This window comes from Eulemur rufifrons, chromosome 7, assembly GCF_041146395.1.
Source record: "Eulemur rufifrons isolate Redbay chromosome 7, OSU_ERuf_1, whole genome shotgun sequence".
Classification (NCBI taxonomy): Eukaryota; Metazoa; Chordata; class Mammalia; order Primates; family Lemuridae; genus Eulemur; species Eulemur rufifrons.
In genome coordinates, this window is record NC_090989.1 from 228,632,974 (window position 1) to 228,652,046 (window position 19,073).

A 19,073-nucleotide genomic window follows, 5' to 3' on the forward strand; every position below is an offset into this window, starting at 1 on the left:
TAAAAAGAGGATACAGAACAAGAAGGAGGAAAGGAGAGCCCTGCTTTCGCAGAAGAAAAACAAAGAGGCAGGGGAGGCTTAGAGGGGAGCCAAGAAGAGAGGACAAGGAAACATTAGAGAAATGTGACCAAGAAAATATATTGAGTGTTCAGACCCTGTCACTACTGAGATGAGCTCAAGGAAAATAGGGGGTAGGAGGTAGGAAGGGGATTGGTCGTCCAGACTTGCACTCAATTTGGCCTTTCCTTGCCACCTGGTTTTAATTTCACCACGAAGCTTGCAGTGGGGCCACCAAGGCCTGAGTTCAACTTCAGCTGTGCAACTAAGAAAACATTGGTTGATCTCAACTCTGTTTTCTCATGTATACCATAAGTCTAACAATACCTAGACTACAAGTTTCTCTGAGAATGAAATGAGGTACAATAGTGGGTTGACTAGCATTCCCCCAAAATTCGCGTCTACCTCTGACCTCGGAATGCAACCTTATTTGGAAATAGGGTCTTTGCAGATGTAATAATTTTAGATGAGTTCATACTGGATTAGGGTGGGCACTAATCCAAAGGCTGGTGTCCTAATGAGAAGAGGACATACAGAGATACACACAGAGAAGAATGCCATGTGAAGATGGAAGCAGAGACTGGAGTGACATGACACAGCTACAAGCCAAGGATTGCAGGAGCCACTGGAAGAGGAAGGTGGGAAGAGACAAGGAAGTGTTCTTGCCCTAGAACCTTCAGAGGGGGTGTGGTCCTATAACACCTTGATTTCAGACTCTCTGCTTGCAGAACTATGAGAGAATAAGTGTCTGCTATTTTAAGCCACCCAGTTTGAGGTAATTTGTTACGAGAGCCCTAGGATACTGAAGAGATGCCTATGCAAAGCTCCTGGCACATAGCTAGGACATGCTGGTATTCTTTCCCTCCCTTTCTCCTATTCCTAAACGTGCATCACCAGGGACACTGCTCAAGGGGTTCCTGCATGCAGAGAAACGACAAATGATGCTGAAAGTAAAACCAAAACTTCCCAATACACTGTGCTTCCGTCAGTTCCTCAGACCCAGTTCTGGTTTGAATTACTCTCGTGCTACGGCAAAGCTTGAGCTGGATGGACGTGACCACATCTTTTCTTCTCTTCCTTAATATGTCTTCACCCCAATGCTGACTGCTTTTTTGTTGTCCATCCTCAAATGTCCCAGCTAGAAAGAATCCTGGGTTGGAGATACTGCTTGTTGATGATTTTGGTTTTGGTTTTGGCTGTTTGTTTTGTTGGCGTCCATAAGGGAATCTGACACAAACAGCAACTGTTTGTTGCTTTTTTTTTTTTACGTCTTTGCCCAAGGAGCTGTGCCAAGTCCTCATGTGAGTATCAAGTGGGTTGAGATTGTCTCCTACTTTGTGAGTTTATAGTGTGAACCACGATGAGGCTGCCACGGTGGGGGAAATGCATGCCTTCTCTCCACTTCATATGAAGCAGGAGAAATTGCTCCTCAGAAATTGTACTTAGGGCCACAAACAAGCTAATTTCTTCCTGTCCACAATGGTAGGATTTCTCTCGCTAGTCCCTATGCTTACTATTCTTATTGGGCAATTTTAGGAGGTGAGACATTTTCTGTACCAAAAATGTGCACTGTAGAAAAATGTAACTATGCTTGAGATTGCCTCTCAGAGTTTTTGGAGGGTTAGTGGTGAAAAACTTAAAACTCTGCTTTTCTACAACTGACATCTGTTTGTGATTATGCCTTTGGCAGGCAGTCAACATTCCAGGCTGGCCTGTGTTTACAAGTTATGCTCTAAGAGTAAGCTGTTAGGGAAAAAAATTAATATTTTATTAATTTATTGAGGTATCATTATTTAACAAAAGCATAATTTGGGGCCTACAAAAAGGCTTATTTTTCCATATAAAATGATCATAGAAAAGGTAGCAAAATTAACACATTGACTGCCGTGTGAGTTGTATTGAACTCAGGCTAGTTTAGCCCCTGGGGCCTCATGAAGCAAAACCCTGCAGTTGGTTCATGAATATCTTGTTGATGTTCTTGTTGTTACAATTAACAGTGACAATTTAATTCTCAAAACATGGATTGCATTGCCTATAACTCACGCACAGAAAACAATAAAAAATAAAAAATTAGAAAGGATTGTTTTGTTTTAATAAAACACCATGGTTCCAGGGAAAAATTTTTTTCTGGTGTGACAGTCAATGTGTTAAAGAAAACTGCAACTATTGCTATGGATTGCTCACCACCTGGGCACAAAAACAAGAGAGATGGCAATGGGTTCATATGGACAGGTAAAGCTTGAGTAAGGTCACCTACTTATCAGGACTTCTTCTAGCCCTGAAATTCTATGGTTCTGTAGGGAATGACAGACACAAACTGACAAATGCAAAGTAAAAATATTCAGTGGGGCCAGTAATCAGACAGTTGTATCAAGAGTCCAACACTGATTGACCTGGATGTCCTGCTAGCTCTTTTCCCAGCCCAAGATTCCATGAGTGGACAAACAATATTGCTCTTGCTGCTCTTGCCATGGGAACCTGTTCTATTCACCCTTATTACCCAAGCTCTCACCATCAGCAGGCTCTTCCTAGTCTGCTGCTTCAACATGTCTTCTCGGGTTTTTCCTGTGAGCCCTTCCATTGAACTGGAGCTCCTCATAGGCAAGGACCACAGCTTTTTAAGGTTCCCTGAGTCCCAAGTGTTTAGCACAGTGCCTGGCATTACACATAGGGTGCTTGTTGAATTGGGTACTTGTTGAATGGTTGAATTCATTTATTTGATGAAATGTCAGGAGAATCGCCAGAAATGAAATGTTTGTGTAATATACAGTTGAGGTTGGTTTGAAAGGACATGGTGGAAATGTCCTCAAAGACAGTATTATGGGTCACGCTTCAGACTTGATTTGCTTTACAATGCATTGGACAGCGACCCATAGATTGTTGTGTGCCATTTTTATTCCACACGCCAATGTCTGAACCTGCCATGTGACTACTTGTTGCATACTTGGGTTACCCTATAAGGAGGCAACTGCAGTTTCATATCCTCATGTTGCACCCCGCTCCACTGCAGCTGGACTCCCTTATCTTCCCATCAACTCACAGAAATCCAGGATAGATAAGGAATCCGAAAGGTTACCTAGCCCCAGTCACCTCTGATGCCTTCTAGCTGTCTCTAACAACCCTAGGACAGATTCCCAGTTATTATTCTTCATAGTTCTCTATTATTAACCACTCCTGCTTTGGGAGATTTCCCCCACTGGCTGGGAGACCCTGCTATGGGGAGGTGCTCATACTCTTCTGGCCACCTTGTCTCTGCCTTCTCTGGTCCTCTGCTCCTCCTCTCCAAATTTTGGGGCATTCCTCAGTTCAGACTTTTTCTTTTTACTCTCCCCCGCAGACAGTTCATTCTTTCCCCAATATCAACTAACATTTCCATATTAAAAATAACTTCTTTATCTTTAGCCCTAAATTATGTCTCAAACTCTGGACCTACAGTTTTCTTGAATGCTTTGCATTACCCCATGACTCATACTGAACTCATTGTCTATCCTCTAAAATTAGTTCCTGATCTATTATTTCCCCCACCCACCCCCCATGGCTCCAATATCATCTTCATAGTCTAGCCTTAAAACCACAGGCAACCATGTTGCTTCTCTTTTTCTCTCTTGTATGGCTGATCAGTTGTCAATTGTTTTGTCAATTGTCTTGTAGTAGGTTTCTTTTTCCCCTCCCTTGCTTCCTTTTTCTGACCCCAAGTCAGGACCTTATTACCAAATATCTAGATAAATATAATGACCTTCTAATTGAATGGCTGGCTGTCAATTCTACCCACCCCCAATTCTATACTCAAACAAAACAAAACAAAACAAAACAGATGTCATCTGTTTTAACCCCCTGGTGTTATCACCCAGTTTTTGAGAGACTGTCACTATCTCTCCATTAGCAGCACTGCATGACACTAAACCCTTAACATTTTCCTCTCAACTTAAACTTCCAGCCACTGTTAGTCTGCTCGTTGTCCCCTCAGCAGGTCTGTGCATCTTCACCTCTGAGACCTTGCCTCTGAGCCATCTGCAGTGCCCTCTAGAATGACTTCAACTCCAAACCTTACCCATGCCTGTGTTTCAAAGGCCCAGTTCAAATCGCACCCCTCTGGGAAGTCTCCCTTCCCAGGGTTTTTGCAATTTTATCACTCCGTTTACACCAATTCTTACCATTTCTCATGGGTGTGAGTTTTAACCTTATAACTATGTTATAAGGCTTTTAAGGGCAGGGGCCCTTTCTTCGATAAACCCTTCTATGAATTCTACACACTCATATAAAGACTTGCAAAAAATGGGAACTCAGCATTTATTGACTAAAAAATCGAGATTCAACTTGAGTTTAAGGGCCCCATTAAAATGAGTAGAATATAATCTTAAGACTAGGGTAGTCTATCTATGCCACAGATGGTTTAGAGATCAAATAATTACTCATCCACCTATGAAAGCAGAGCACTGGCTCGAAGATCCCCTAAAAACTCAGATGCCTGTAGGGGCTGGCAAGTAACAAAACCATGTGACAGCTAGGCATAATACATGGGGGAGTGGTAGGACCTGGGGCAATCTCTGCATCACTTGCCCAAAGGCATCCAAATTCAAATTATTTTAAAACATTGCTAATTACAATCATTGTCTTAGACCATTCGCTTCAGAAACAGTGGTTAATTCAGGTATTTCAATACAAGTGGGTGTGTACTTATCTAGGTTTTCATGGACACCCAGGGCTCTGCTAGACACTTAGGGAAAGGGAGGAGCAGAAGGAGATGAGACTGACAATGTTCAGCAAAGAGTACAGTGTTACACAAACATGATCCTTTATGCTGGCTATTATGGCACAAAGGAATTATTTGCTAGCATTCTTGAGATATTTCCATAGAGTGTCTATGCCTTGGTTATTCTACAGATCAGAGAATTCCTTGAAAGCACTGGCTGTGTCTTATTCACCTCTGTATACTAGAGCATGGCTTGTGGTAAATACCAAGTAAATGCTTTGAATAAAAGCAAGGAAGGAAGGAAAGGAGGGAGAGAGAAAGAGAGAGGGAGGAAGGAAAGGAAGGAAGAAAGAAAGAAAGAAAAGAGAGAAAGAGAGAAAGAAAGAAAGAATGAAAGAAAGAAAGAATAAAAGAACAGCTAAAGCTTCAGCACCACAAATTTCATTTCATCTATCCGTTTGCAAATAGATTTCCACAGACAGCAGAAATGTCAAGAAACTTGGCCTATAGCAACCAAGAAGTGAAACTGCTAGCAACTACTATGATTTTTGATCCTCTCGCAAGTTGTGCTTTGAAAAGATTCCCTCATATTTTGCTTACAAACCTGTCCTCAGAATTTACAGAAGTTGTCTTGATTTCTCTGGAAAGATACGATGAATGCCATTGCATAAATGATATGAGTACTTCTTATGTAGAATAAACAGAATAAAGTGGGCACAGTGGCACATGCCTGTAGTCCCAGCTACTTGAGGTGGGAGTATTGCTTGAGGCCAGGAGTTCGAGGTTGCAGTGAGCTGTGATCCATAGTGCCTGTAAATAAGCCATTGCGCTCCAGCCTGGGCAATGAGCAAGACCCTGTGATGAGGGGCTGGGGCAGGGAGGAGACTAAGAGCTAAAATTGGACTAGGGAAAAAGTTGATTATAAACATAAACTGTTAAATACAAGGCAGACAAAAAATATCCTGAGAGGTACAACTGTTCTGCAAACATTTGCTTGGGAGGCTCAGGGAAGGATTTATGAAAAGGTAGCCCTGAGTGAGTTTTAAAGACTAGGTAGACTTTTTCCAGGTGAGATCTTAGTGGAGTTACTGAAAGGAATGGTCATGTAGGAATTCTTGGGATTTTTAGATCAAAGATTACCACTCACCCTTGTAAGTGATAATGACGATGAATCTGAAGAATGCTTTCCTATTTACAAAGTATTTTTTCACATACCTTGTCCAAGGACCCACAAGCATTTCTGTTCACTACTTGTGGTTGGGTGAAGAGAACTGGATGTTAGAGAACTTGATGATTTCCAGTTTCTACCCCCTCCCAATACAATTTAAATGAAAATGGACAGCCACTTCAGAACAGACAATAAGACATTAAATTTTTAAATGGGAGACGAAAGAGGTGGCATGGTTGTTTGAACATGTTCATTTTGTTTCCTGGGGAAAAGTCATCACAATGCTCATCCATTGGGCTAAAGGAGTGCCTTCCACATGGATGCTCTGTAGATGACGTGATAAGTTAACTCATTTTGGCCATGCATTCCATAAGTTCTCTAAAGAAACTCTTTTGGGCCTTGCCTGCCTAAGGATAAAGGAGTGCATACATCCCTAACTTTAAAGACACTAAGAAGCTACTCTTTTCAGAAAACACGGTTCGCCCAAGGAACCCAGAAGACAGGAATCTTCTACAGATTGACCAGTGTTTTGAGAGAAATTGGTGAGGGGCCTGAGATACCTGTGAAAACATTCTTCTGGGTGACAACCTTGTAAACAGTCTTACTGTTGAAAAGGGATCACCTTCCACCTCTTATGGAAACCCTTGCTTCCACATGCACCCTTTGATAATGCTAGGGCTATGACCTCCCCACCCCATTAGCACTTCGTTCTGCTGTGAGTGGCTCTAATTGAAGGGGTGTTCTTCCTTAGGCTGGGTCAAAATAAACAAATTAAGATTTCTGTTTTTCCCACGGAGGAAGGAGCCAACTGGGAGCCATTAGTCTCAGATTCCTGAGTGTGATGCTAAATTGTCATGCACGCACCTATTCATTTCTTTGTTCATTCAGCAAACATTATGAGAAATCAATTAAGCACAAAGAGCTCTTGTTCTAGCAGGGAAGACAGAAGTGTAACAACTTAGCACACCAGAAATGAGTTAATTGCTAACACTAGAGGGTAAGTTGTGGAAACAATTGCGGCAGAAGGGACAGCCTAAGGCAGTTAGGAAAGGCTTGTGTTGAATGTAGAAGAATGTAAGGCCACTTAATGAGAGACATATGATGTAATACAATTTTTTAAAGCTGACGAAGGAATTGAGGTAGAAGAAAAATAAGATTAGAAGAAATAAAATAAGATTAGAATTCTCAAAGCAGCTGTGAGGTCCTATTTATAGAATGCACATGTATTTCCATGTGGCCGAGGCAGGAGGGGCCAGATCAGGGAAAGTTTTGCAGGCCACACTAAGGAGAACTTTATTTTGTAAATAATGGGAGCTAGTGAAGCCTTTTAAATGAGTGACATGATCAAATTTGATTATTTGAGACATTATTCTGCCTGCTATGTAAAGGGATAAATTAATTCAACAAATATTAACTGTATGTGCATTTACTGTTATAGGGCTAAAGGCATAGCAATAAGCAACACCTTCACCCTCTTAGTACTTACATTCTTATGGAAGATGATAGGGAATAATAAAATAAAGAGGCAAATTGTATGTTATGTTAGATGGTAATGACTGCTTTGGAGGGAAAAAGATGGTTACGGATCGTTGGGAATGCTGGGGTGGGGGTGGGGCTGTTCTTGCAGTTTTACATAAGGCAGTCTCAGCAGAAAGAGCAATAAAGTACCTGGGTATAGGGATGTGCACACTGGCCGCGAGGGCCTCCCTTGAGGGTTGGATCTGGGGAAGAAGCCACACAGACCTAAGCAGGTTTAGGGCCATTCAGGCAGGGAATTCCAGTGTCCCAAGGATCCAGATTGTGATGGGTGGAGGTAAGAAGGTCAAGGGCTCTAGAAGACACCTCTCAGCCCTGAAAACACCTTACCCTGTTGGGAGCGGGGGTCCTCTAAAGGATGGGGCCACAGCGGGGGTCCTCTAAAGCATGGGGCCCAAGACAGAGGTGCCTCTTGCCTGGACTATCAGAAGGACTGGATTTTACCCCATGTGACATGTTGAGCCAACAGAAGGTTGTGAAAAAACATATTTGACTTACATTTTTAAAGAATCACCCTGGCTGCTGTGTTGAGAATCAACTGTAGGAAGGCAAGATCGGAATCACAGAGTCCAGTTATCAGACTATTTGCAGAAATCACATGAGAGATGATAACGGCTCTGACCGATATAGAAGCTGTGGAGGTGGATGGGAATGGTCAGATTCTGGATGTATCTAAAAGAAGGGACGATAGGATTTGTTGATGAGTCGGATGTAAGGTGAGAGAAGAAAGGAGTTAAGAAGATTCCAAAGTTTGTGCCTTCCACCTCAACAAATGGAGGATGGAGCAGAGGGAAGCAAGAGGAGAAGGTAAAAAATAGCAGTGAGGAGGCTCCGCTGTGGTATAAGGAGAAATGACAAGAAGCTGAATTAAGGTGACGGCAGGAGAGTGGAAGAAAGGAGAGGTATCATCCACAAAGTACCTAGGAGGTAGAATGAACAAGACTAGGGGACAGACTGATGAGATGAGAAATGTGTAGGTGTAACATGACCCTCAAGGTTGTGACTTGAGGTGGGTGTTATTAGCATTATAGGAAAATAAGGCAAAAAGAGTTCTCATAAATTGTCCAAAGTGTTGGAGGCTAATAATTTGTAGAACCAGGATTTGAACCTAGATGTGTCTAATTTCAGAGCCTGAGCTCTTAACCATTGCATGGACCATATTTTCCCTGGAAGAAAGATGATTAGGAAAGGAGGCTGGTGGTTGGAAAGTACCTTTATAACTGTCTGTCCCTCAGTTTGCTCAAGGAGGCAGTGTGCTAGGAAAGTCCCCTTGGAAGGCTAAGGAAAAAGGGGAAGTTAAAGCCAGTTGTGGGTGATCCAGGGATCTTTTCTGTTGCTAGAACTATGTTACATGCCATCCTTTCATGTTCTAAAAATAAGAATGCTGGCAAGTGTGGGTGTAGCGTAAGATGACACTATTCTCTCATGTTCTAAAAATAAGAATACTGGCAAGGCTTGTTGGTGCAGCGTAAGATGACACTATTCTCTCATGTTCTAAAAACTAAGAATGCTGGCAAGACTTGTTGGTGCAGCTTAAGATGGTACCTTTTCTAGATATATTTGCATTTTGATAAGGAAGAGTATCTTCAGGTCCTGCTAAGGTGTGCCATGACATTTCCCTGTGGGAAGCACTTGATTCTGTTCCCAGTTGTTACCTGCTGTAAAAGCTCTGTCCCTCAAATAAAAACAGTAATACAGCTCACGGATGACCTCATGTTTTCCTCTACCTATTTTCTCGTTTCCCTTCTCCCTTTTACAGCACTTTTCTCTAAAGAGTTGCCTATATTCGTCTCCACATCTTTACCTCCCATTCTCTCTCGAACCCATTCAGGCTTTCGTCTGTACCAAATTCACTGATCCTGTGTTTGTCAGGATCATCCATGACCTCCTTACCGCTAAATCCAACTCTTAGGAGCATTTGGCTGTACTGATTACTCTTTCTTTGTAGCACTGTGTTTTAAAATATAGATTTTATTATTATTTAGCTATCATGAGGCCAACAGATCTGGAGCTGGTAGCCATTGAAGAGATACTATGTTATACTCACAGATCCCAAAAGAAGAGGGCCCACCGTGCCACAGGGGACCACACCAGCAAGCACTGTGGTCAGCGGGAGGGGGCGAGTAGGGGAGATGTGGGCAAGAGCCTTTGTTGTGTTTCCATAGGAAGGAATGGGTGAGGCAGGGTACACAGATTTAGGATCAGCTATATGAATAATATCAGCAGACTCTGGGGCATAGGGGCTGTCCCTAGCTTTCTGGTACCTGGCCCTGCAGTGATTAGGGCAAGTGGACAGTGGCTGGGAATGTGAAAGCTCCCAATGAAGGAGGTAGTTGGGGGTGTGGACCCTGTTTATTTGCAGTTGTAAGGTGTGCTAGTGGGCAAGTTGTTTACCGTCTCTTGGAACTTGGCTAACTGTTGGGGAGTGGCAGTTCCTTCAGCATCTGCAAGTCCCAGAATGTCAGAGCATCAGAATACAGAAAATAAAATACACAGTTTATACACACTCTCATTTGCTATTTTACCCTTCCTCTCAATCTATTTTGCTGGTGTCCTCCCCTCACAAAGATCTATAAATGTTGGAATGCCCCAGGGGCAGTCTCAGTCCTTGGCCACTTTCTCTTTCTCCTGTCTCTATGTAGGTAATTTCATGCAGCCCATGGCTTTCAATAACACTTATACATTGATGACTCCCAAATTTATATCTCTACCCCAAACTCTGAACCATCTGTGATCCAACTGTCTGCTAAACACCTCCACTGAGATGTCTAACAGGCATCTCAAACCAAACCTACACCAAACACAACTCTTAGTTTCCCTTCCCTTATCTGCTGCTCCCGCAGTCTTCTCCATTTTAATAAATAGCACTCCATTGCCCTAATGGTACAAGCCCCAAACCTAGGAATTTTCCTGGATTTCTCTGTTTTTCTCAAACTCTATATCCAACCTGTCAGTAATTCCCTTCAGGTCTTCTTTTAAAATATGGAAGACCTAAATGAATAGAAAGATGCTATATTCATGAATTGGAAGACTTAATGTTATTAAGTCACCTATATTCCCAAATGGATCTATGGATTCAATGTAATCCCTACCAAAAATTATTTTTTCTTTCTTTCTTTCTTTTTTTTTTTGTGGAAATGGACAATCTGACCCTAAAATTAATATGGAAATGTAAGAGAGCCAGAATAGATTAAAAAAAAAAATCTTGAAAAAGAAGAACAAAGTTAGAGGACTCACATTTCCTGATTTGAAAACTTACCGCAAAGTTACAGTAACCAACACTGTATGGTACTGACATAGGATAGGCATATAGTTCAATGAAATAGAAAAGAAAACCCAGAAATAAGTGCATATATCTATGGTTAATTGATTTTTTTCAAGGGTGCCAAGACAATTCAATAGAAAAAGGATAGTTTTATCAACAAATTGTATAGGACAAGTGGATGTCCACATACAAAAGAATGAATTTGGAGCCTTACCTCATACCATATACAAAAATTAACTCTAAACGGACCAAAAACCTAAGCACTGAACATTTTTAATTCTTACACAAAAATGCAGTTATAAATCTTTGTAACCTTGGACTAGGGAATGGCTTCTTAGATATGACACCTATGGTACAAACAATAAAAGAAAAACTACATAAATTGGACTTTATCAAAATTAGATTAATTTGTACTTCAAAATTAAATAAAATTTAAATTAATTTTATGCTTCTCAGGGCTCATTAAGAAACTGAAAAGACAATGGCAGAATGGGATATTGTATTTGCAAACTATATATTTCATAAACAGTTTGGCAGTTCCTCAAAAAATTAAATATAGAATTATTATTTGATCCAGCAATTCTAGTGCTACATATGTGCCCAAGAGAATTGAAAGCATGTGTACACAAACTTGTACATGAGCGTTCATGAAAGCATTATTCATTATAGCCAACAAGCAGAAACAATGTGAATATCCATCAACTGACGAATGGATCAACAAAATGTAGTATATCATACAAGGGAATATTATTTAGTCATAAAAAAGGAATGCAGTACTGCTATGTGCTATATTACAGATGAATCTTGACAACACTATGCTCAGTGGAAGAAGCCAGTCACAAAAGGCCACATATTGTATGATTCCATTTATATGAAATGTCCAGAATTAGCAACTGGTAAAGACAGAAAGTAGATTCGTAGTTTCCAGGAGATGGGGGAGAGGGAAGGGGAAATGGAGAGCTTCTGCTAATGAGTAAGGGGTTCCTTTTTGGGGTAATGAAAATGTTCCAAAATTAGATAGTGGTGTTGGTTGCACAACTCTGTGAATATACTAAAAACCACTGAATTATATACTTTAAAAATGTGTGTTTTAAATATACACACAAACATATATAAAACCCTCTTTTGTACATCAGTTATAATTCAATAAAGTGGTTGAAAATTTTTAAAAATAATTTTAAACGACAAAGAAAGAAATCTATAAAATCTCCAACAGACCACTTCTCACTTCTGCTAGCCCCACCACCCTAACCTGAGCTATCATCATTTCTGCAAAGACATTCCTTACTTCCCTTACTCCTTACTGCTCTCCCTCCCAACAACAGCCTACTGCCTACACCAAAGCTGGGTCCTCTTTTAAAAGTGTAAATGAGGTTATGTCATTCTCCTGATCCAAATCCACTGGCTTTCTGTCATGCTCAGAGCAACTCCGCTTGTACCTGATTTAGATAGATGGCTCCAACAGATTTCCTTTGAAGAAATGATGCCATGGGCCGGGCGCGGTGGCTCACGCCTGTAATCCTAGCACTCTTGGAGGCCGAGGTGGGCGGATCCTTTGAGCTCAGGAGTTCGAGACCAGCCTGAGCAAGAGCGAGACCCCACCTCTACTAAAAATAGAAAAATTATATGGACAGCTAAAAATATATATAGAAAAAATTAGCCGGGCATGGTGGCTCATGCCTGTAGTCCCAGCTACTCGGGAGGCTGAGACAGGAGGATCGCTTGAGCTCAGGAGTTTGAGGTTGCTGTGAGCTAGGCTGACGCCACGGCACTCACTCTAGCCTGGGCAACAGAGTGAGACTCTGTCTCAAAAAAAAAAAAAAAAAAAAAGAAAGAAATGATGCCATGGCTAATAAAAGTTTGAAAGCCTCTTTGAGGGCAGAATAGCTGACAGTGGTGTGCCCTGTCTCTTTTGCCTTCAACCATGAGAAGTCCATGGATGAAGAAAGCAAAGGAAAAAGGTAGAGCAGGACCAAGGTGGGGCACCCTCATCAGAGCCGGTTTCCTGCTCTCCCTGTCTAAACCTCTTAGTAAAAGGTAGTTCAAGTGATGGGCAAACTCAATTGCAGCAGTCAAGAGAGCTTGACGACTTTGCCTGCTCAGTCAACTACTAAGTATTTACTGAGAATGTACTTCTCTTCTACTGAGCCCTGTATTTGAGTGTCTGATTCTCAGACTTCCAATCCAGGTAAACAAAATTTTGTGCATTATTCATTTGACAAACAAGATTGGGGGGTCAAGGGCCTGCTGCTGAGAAAACTATGGAAGGCTTCACAAGAGAGACAAAGAGATGCAGATAACATCAATGTGTGTGAGGCACGAGGACTGGTTCATTTTCCGAAAAGGCCATTAGAAAAGGAAGAAGAGCTTCTCATTTGGATTGATAAAGAGTGCCTCACTTCCTCTTCTCCCTGCCATCAACCTATAACTTCTCTTCCCAGCTCCACTGCACCCACAAGATTTGTTATTTCTATTTTCCTGAGGGAGCAAGCAACAAAGTAAAGAGACCCAGCAAAGTTATGTAAGTCCCTGAGACTTTCAATTATCTATTTCAGATCAAGTACAGAACATGTTTTTCCTCCGGCTAATGTTGAGCCTGGGATTGCAGCTTCATCAGACAACAGGTAAGAAAGGACAAAGGAGAGTCTGAGAAAGAGTAGCAGGTAGTGGCCTTTAGCCAAAGCCAATAATGAGAATGTGGTCCTCAGGCTGAGGGCTTTCTTTGAGAGGAAGTATGATTTCTGACTGCTACAAGCACCACAAAAAGACTGGTTGTCCAGGGTGGCTTGTACATGCCAATGTCTCTGTCTTACAGAAATGGGGCCTGAGAATATCGATCCATCTATCCCCACTATCCAATGAGGGCCATGACAGGAAACAGGGCCACTCGGACCATGTACATCTGAACCCATACAAGAGAACAGGGGTTGAGTTTCCTCAAAAGTGAGATGCTAAGCAGCTGTCCCTTTCCCTTCTGGCAGGGAGAGTAAGGAGACATTGACAGGGCACTCTGTTACTCTAAAGATAATGTCTTGCAAACATTCTGCCTATTACTAGATGTTCATATGAGTTCCTCTTCTAAAAAGCAACAGTAGCAGTCATTGATCATTCATACCTCAATGTGGATTACTTGAATAGAAAACTCAGACTCTTCCTGAAGTCCAAATGAACAATGAACTTTAATACTATGCCTTTGGACTTAAAGGAAGGACTTCTATTGGAGGTTGCGGGTGAGCAGGAAGGAAAGCACTTTCACAGTTGGTTGTTCTCCTGGGGAAGGTTGTTCAGACCATTGGAGGGTGCAATCAGGACCATGACTGTGTTATTTTGGATGAAAACCAGGAGCTAAGAGAATATGACAGAGGTAGAGACAGGGGATTAGGTCCTCAATGATAGCAGTCCAGACTTCACAAGGAATCATCTAACATTCTGCCCTTGATTGATACATAATGGCTCCTTTGGCACTTGATAACCTTTTGAAGAGCTTTCTCCTCCCTTCTAGCTGGTCCAAATCTGATCTTTTCCCAGTCACATTCTTCTCCCTCTCTTGGGAGAGTCTGGCCCGGCCCGGTCTGGCACTAGAAAAATACAGTAAAATTTATTCTTTTTTGTAAAAATGTCTGTGAGTTTTGATAAATGCATAGTCATATAACCACTACCACAATGAAGATCCAGAACACTGATGTCATTTGCCAAACAAACAAAAACCCTCTCCCAACTCTTAAGACTAAGCACCTACTGATCTATTTTCTGTCCTTATACTTTTAACTTTTCCAGAATATCGTAGAAATGAGATCAGTCATTAGATACTCTTTTTTTGTCTGGCTTCTTTCATTAAGCATAATGCATTTGAGATTCATCCATATTGTTACATGTTATCAATACATCATTTACTTTTGTTGTTGAGTATATTCCATTGTATATATACTACATTTTGTTTATCCATTCCCAAGTTAGAGGACATTTGGGTTTTCCCCATTTTTGTTGATTACAAATAAAGTTGCTATAAACATTTGCATGTGGGTATTTTTGTGTTTACATAGATTTTTCACTTCATTTATGGGTAAATACCCAGGAATAGGATTGCTAGGTCATATGGTTAAGTATATGGTTTAACTTTATGAGAAACTGTCGAACCTTTCCATAGTGGCTGTACCATTTTTGCTTTCCCACCAGCCATGTATAGAGTTCCAATTGTTCCTCATCTTCTCCAGCATGTGATATTCTTTTCTTTTTTTAAGTCATTCTAATAGGTGCAAAGAATTATCTCATTGTGATTTTAATTTGCATTTTCCTATTGGCTAATGATATTAAGTATATTTTTATGTACTTATTGGTCACCTGTATATCTTCATTGGTGAAGTGTGTATTCAAATCATTTAACCATTTTTAACTGGGGTGTTTATTTTCTCACTGTGAAGTTTTGAGAGTTCTTTATTCCAGATACAAGTCCTTTATCAGATATGTGATTTGCAAATATTTGCCCCCAATCTGTGGCTTGTCTTTTCATTCTCTTAACTATGTCTTTTGCAGAGAAAATATTTTAATTTTGATGAAGTCTGATTTATCAATTTTTTCTTTTATGGGCCATACTTGTGGTGTCCTATCTAAGAACTCTTTACCTAACCCAAGATCTAAAAGATTTTCTCCTGCATTTTCTTCCACACATTTTATAGTTGTACATTTTATATTTAGGTTTTTGATCCATTTTGAGTTAATTTTTGTATAAGGTGTGAGGTATAGGTTGAGGCTCATTTTATTTTTGCATATGGATGTTCAGTTGCTCCAGCCCCATTTGTTGAAAGATGTATCCTTTCTCCATTGGATAGCCTTTGAATCTTTGTCAAAAATCAGAGCCATCTTTATGTGGGTCTACTCTGTTCCATTAATCTATGTGTATATCCTTTTGCCAATATCATACTTTCTTGATTAGTACAGCTTTATTGCTGATTTTTTCTTTATTTTTATTTCCAAACCTAAGGAAAGCTTGTAACCTAGAAATATTTTTTATACCTTGTCACGTGTGGGAGGAAAGAGCAACGCCAATCTTCCTTTTCTCAGTGATGTTTCCCACTCTCCCCATGCTCTAGAGGTGGATGAAAACCAGAGGACACATGACTGTGGTGATGCTTGAGGTCACTCTGGGGCAGAGCCAACAGCCCGAGTCACTCTACTTGGCCTGTCTTCAGCTCCAAAATGACTTGTGCAGACAGCTGAGTTACACAAAGGAGAAGAATCAGGTTGGGAAAGGATTTCTAAGCTAAGACATGTCTCCATGCAGTACTCCTGCACTGAGCAGACCATGAGTCAGGTGCACAGAGCAGGATTTTGTCCTCAACCAGGAACCTCGGAGTTCTTTTGAAGAAAGTGGCTGTGTAAAGCAGCCCTCACCCTCACCTCTCCAGTACATTGTGTAGGAGTCTGAACAAACATAAACTTCTGTTGTGAAATGGGAGGAAATGAGCTTTAAGAAGAAGCTATCTTGGGAGGCAATGCAAATGATTTGTTTTGTGTTTCCTGGAGATGTCACAGGTGCTGATTCTCATTGATGTCAAATGCAAAATTCCCCTGAGAACTTCAAAAGGGCTCCAGCATTACTCAAGTTAGCTGCTTTAATCTGGCTAGAGGTCCTGCATGTACTAGTTTTTTATGTTTTTGTCAAGTCTTTTGCCCTTTAGTTTCGTTAAGGGCCCCAAATGAAGGGAAAACCTGTTTTGTCTGCATCATTTTGTAGTTTGGGAACTTTCCAATTTTCTCCTTTGTCTGATAACTTCGGGTGTTCAAAGCTAGGTTAACTTAATAACCTAGCTTAACTTAATAACCATGTGGCACATGAAATAGAAAACAAATGTCTTTTACTTAGCATTAAGCTAAAAAAAAGTTTATCTTAATGGATATAGCGTACACATGCCAGTTGATATATAGTCATATCTGTAGAACTCTACTTAGCAGCACAAAGATGAATGTGCATTGAGGCCAGAGAGATGAATTGAATTCTAATTCCATGAGCTGCCACTCTTTGACCTTGGTCAGGTTGTGTTACTTCTTTAAGCCTCAGTTTCCCCATCTGTAAAATGTAGATAGTAACTCCTACCTTGCAGAGTTGTTGAGAGCATTAAAAGAGCATTAATATAAGGGTTGGCCCAGTGTCTGACTTATTGTAAGTGTTTCAGAAATGTTAACTATTACTCTACTTCCCAACAATAGTCCAAGGGTAGGCCAGTATTATAAATCTGCTTCTCAAACACTAATGTGCATGCAAATCACTCTGACCTTGTTAAAATGCAGATCTGATTCTCTAGGTCTGGGGCAGGCCTGAGATTCTGCATTTCTACCTAGCTCCCAGGTGAAGCTGAGGACAACACTTTGGCAAGATGGTAAAAGATGTTTGCAAGTGCAGATGTTTATTTGTCTAACCAATGGTTCTCAATACTGTCTGCACATTAGAAGCTCCCAGGAAAATTTTTTTTTAGTTGTTGCTAGCCTCACCCCGCAAATAATTTAATTTTACCAGATCCAAAGTGGGATCTGGGCATTAGTATTTTTGCCTCCCAGGTGATTCCAATGTCAACCAAGATTGAGGCCCTCTGTTTAGTGAATTTGCACAGAATTGTCTGCAAGAGCGTTTTGATTTCCTCTGTAATTTACAACAACTAAGAATGTTTTAGGATTTCAAAAGTGTTTTGCATTTCCTAAAACCCTTGATTTATATGGAGTAATCAAGCTCAAAGCTCTGCATGTCTTAGAAGCTTTAACTGGGGCAAAATTAGACCAAACAACAATGAATCTTCTAGTTATTCTGAGCTACTCAGATACATGACTCATGTTTGCTAACTGCTCCTTTCTCTTATCAATATTAGCCAGAAAATATCACCTGTCTGAGAGGTAGCATGCTTTTATGCTTACCACCCCTAGAACCTTCTTTGAACAAGGCAAAGAGGAAAAACAAGCAGAAAATGGACTTTTATCAAAGGCCCAGGCATTAAAGAGGGGAGTTCTGCTGTATGCTAAGGGGAATTCCAGAGGAAGTTACAGGCGTTCCCTCTTTCATGAGAAGAAAGCATGGTGTGGTAAATAAATTTGCTAAAGAGTCAACAGCGTCTCTACCCAAAGTCTTTTATTTAATTATTGTTTTCGCTCAGACTCAGCAACTAACCTTCCTTGCAAACCCCATTTCCTTCCCTGTTTGCTGTTTTATCATGTGTAATAAAAGAAGTATTATGAGAAAAGGATGAATAGTAGTAAATTCTTTCTTTTTTTTCCACAAGTTTTCTCAGTGTGAAAGCAGTAAGTTCTTGAACTTGGCACAAAGTGATTAATGCATTTTTGATGAACGAATGAATAGATTTTCTTCCAGGGAAGGGTAGATTTGGTATCAGGTGACTCTGTCTTAGGCATAACAGACTTAATAACTCAAGCATTTAGAGATGGTTTTCATCATAAAGGGATCTACCCTTAAGAAGGTCCCATGATGGAGACCCTGAGGTGTGAGTTATCACAAGTGTACAGCAGATTCTGAAAGATGGAATCATGTAGAAAATCCAGTTTCACAAGTATTATGTCAGGGTCTTCTCAACCTGGCCCAGCAAGTGCAGGCGTGATTAGCATTGTTTTTGCAGAAGTACTCCCTTACAGCCCTGCTCCCGCTCCTATCCTGCACAAAAGAATGCTGGGCTTATGTGAACTCCTCTCGGTACCATAGATCTCCGTAGAAAGGCACAGGAATGTTCTACCAGTGGTTAAAAGAGGGGTGGAGGCCAGATACACACTTGTCAGTCATTTCTGATAAATCTCAAGTTTGTGCGTGTCATTATCAAGCGTGTCATGTGGCAATTCTTAATAAGAAAGCCAAATTGCGTTATCTCAGGCAAGCCACAGTTTGATGAAAGGAAAACAGAAGTCAGTATGATCAAGCTCATCCTTTCTTTCTCTCTCTGCCTCTCTCTTCCTGTCATTTATTTGCCAAACTCTTAACTGAAACTTAGTATGCGCTAGGTACTGGAGATATCAAAGCACACTCAACCCGGTCATTGACTTCAAAGACTTGCAGGTTAGTGGGAAGAAAAACTTGAATCAGAAGAGAATTGCAACATGAACCATTCAAGTAGCAGAAAAAAGTTACTCATATTGTGAAATCTGTTCAGGGAATGGACTGTCCTTCCTGGCTAATAAAGGATGGCCACACATTCCATATATGAATGACCCCTTTCCCAAGCATTAAAACACGGTACAAAAGAAAGGAACTAACATGTGCTGAGTGCCCACTACCTGCAAAGCTAAGCACTTCACATCCACCACCTCATCCAGTATTCACCGCAATACTGAGAGACAGCTGTCAGCCTTATTTTACAGAC

The 19,073-nt window shown here is 40.9% G+C and overlaps 1 protein-coding gene and 1 long non-coding RNA gene across 4 annotated transcripts in view; one reads left to right on the forward strand and one right to left on the reverse strand.

Annotated features, from left to right (window-relative positions):
* LOC138387257 (uncharacterized) overlaps positions 1 to 19,073 on the reverse strand; it is a 98,077-nt gene that overhangs the window by 49,534 nt on the left and 29,470 nt on the right. Inside the window, exon 3 of one of the 2 annotated variants that reach the window (XR_011233929.1) lies at positions 14,206 to 14,297. The exons of the other annotated variant lie outside the window; for it this stretch is intronic. This is a non-coding gene — a long non-coding RNA (uncharacterized lncRNA). Of the gene's footprint in view, positions 1 to 14,205; positions 14,298 to 19,073 lie in introns of those variants that run through there. 2 annotated transcript variants of the gene reach the window in all.
* PDCD1LG2 (programmed cell death 1 ligand 2) overlaps positions 13,289 to 19,073 on the forward strand; it is a 44,400-nt gene continuing 38,615 nt past the window's right edge. For both annotated transcript variants that reach the window (XM_069474191.1, XM_069474190.1), the window contains exon 1: positions 13,289 to 13,343. In XM_069474191.1, coding sequence (XP_069330292.1) covers positions 13,289 to 13,343 — 55 coding nt within the window. The remainder of the gene's footprint in view (positions 13,344 to 19,073) is intronic.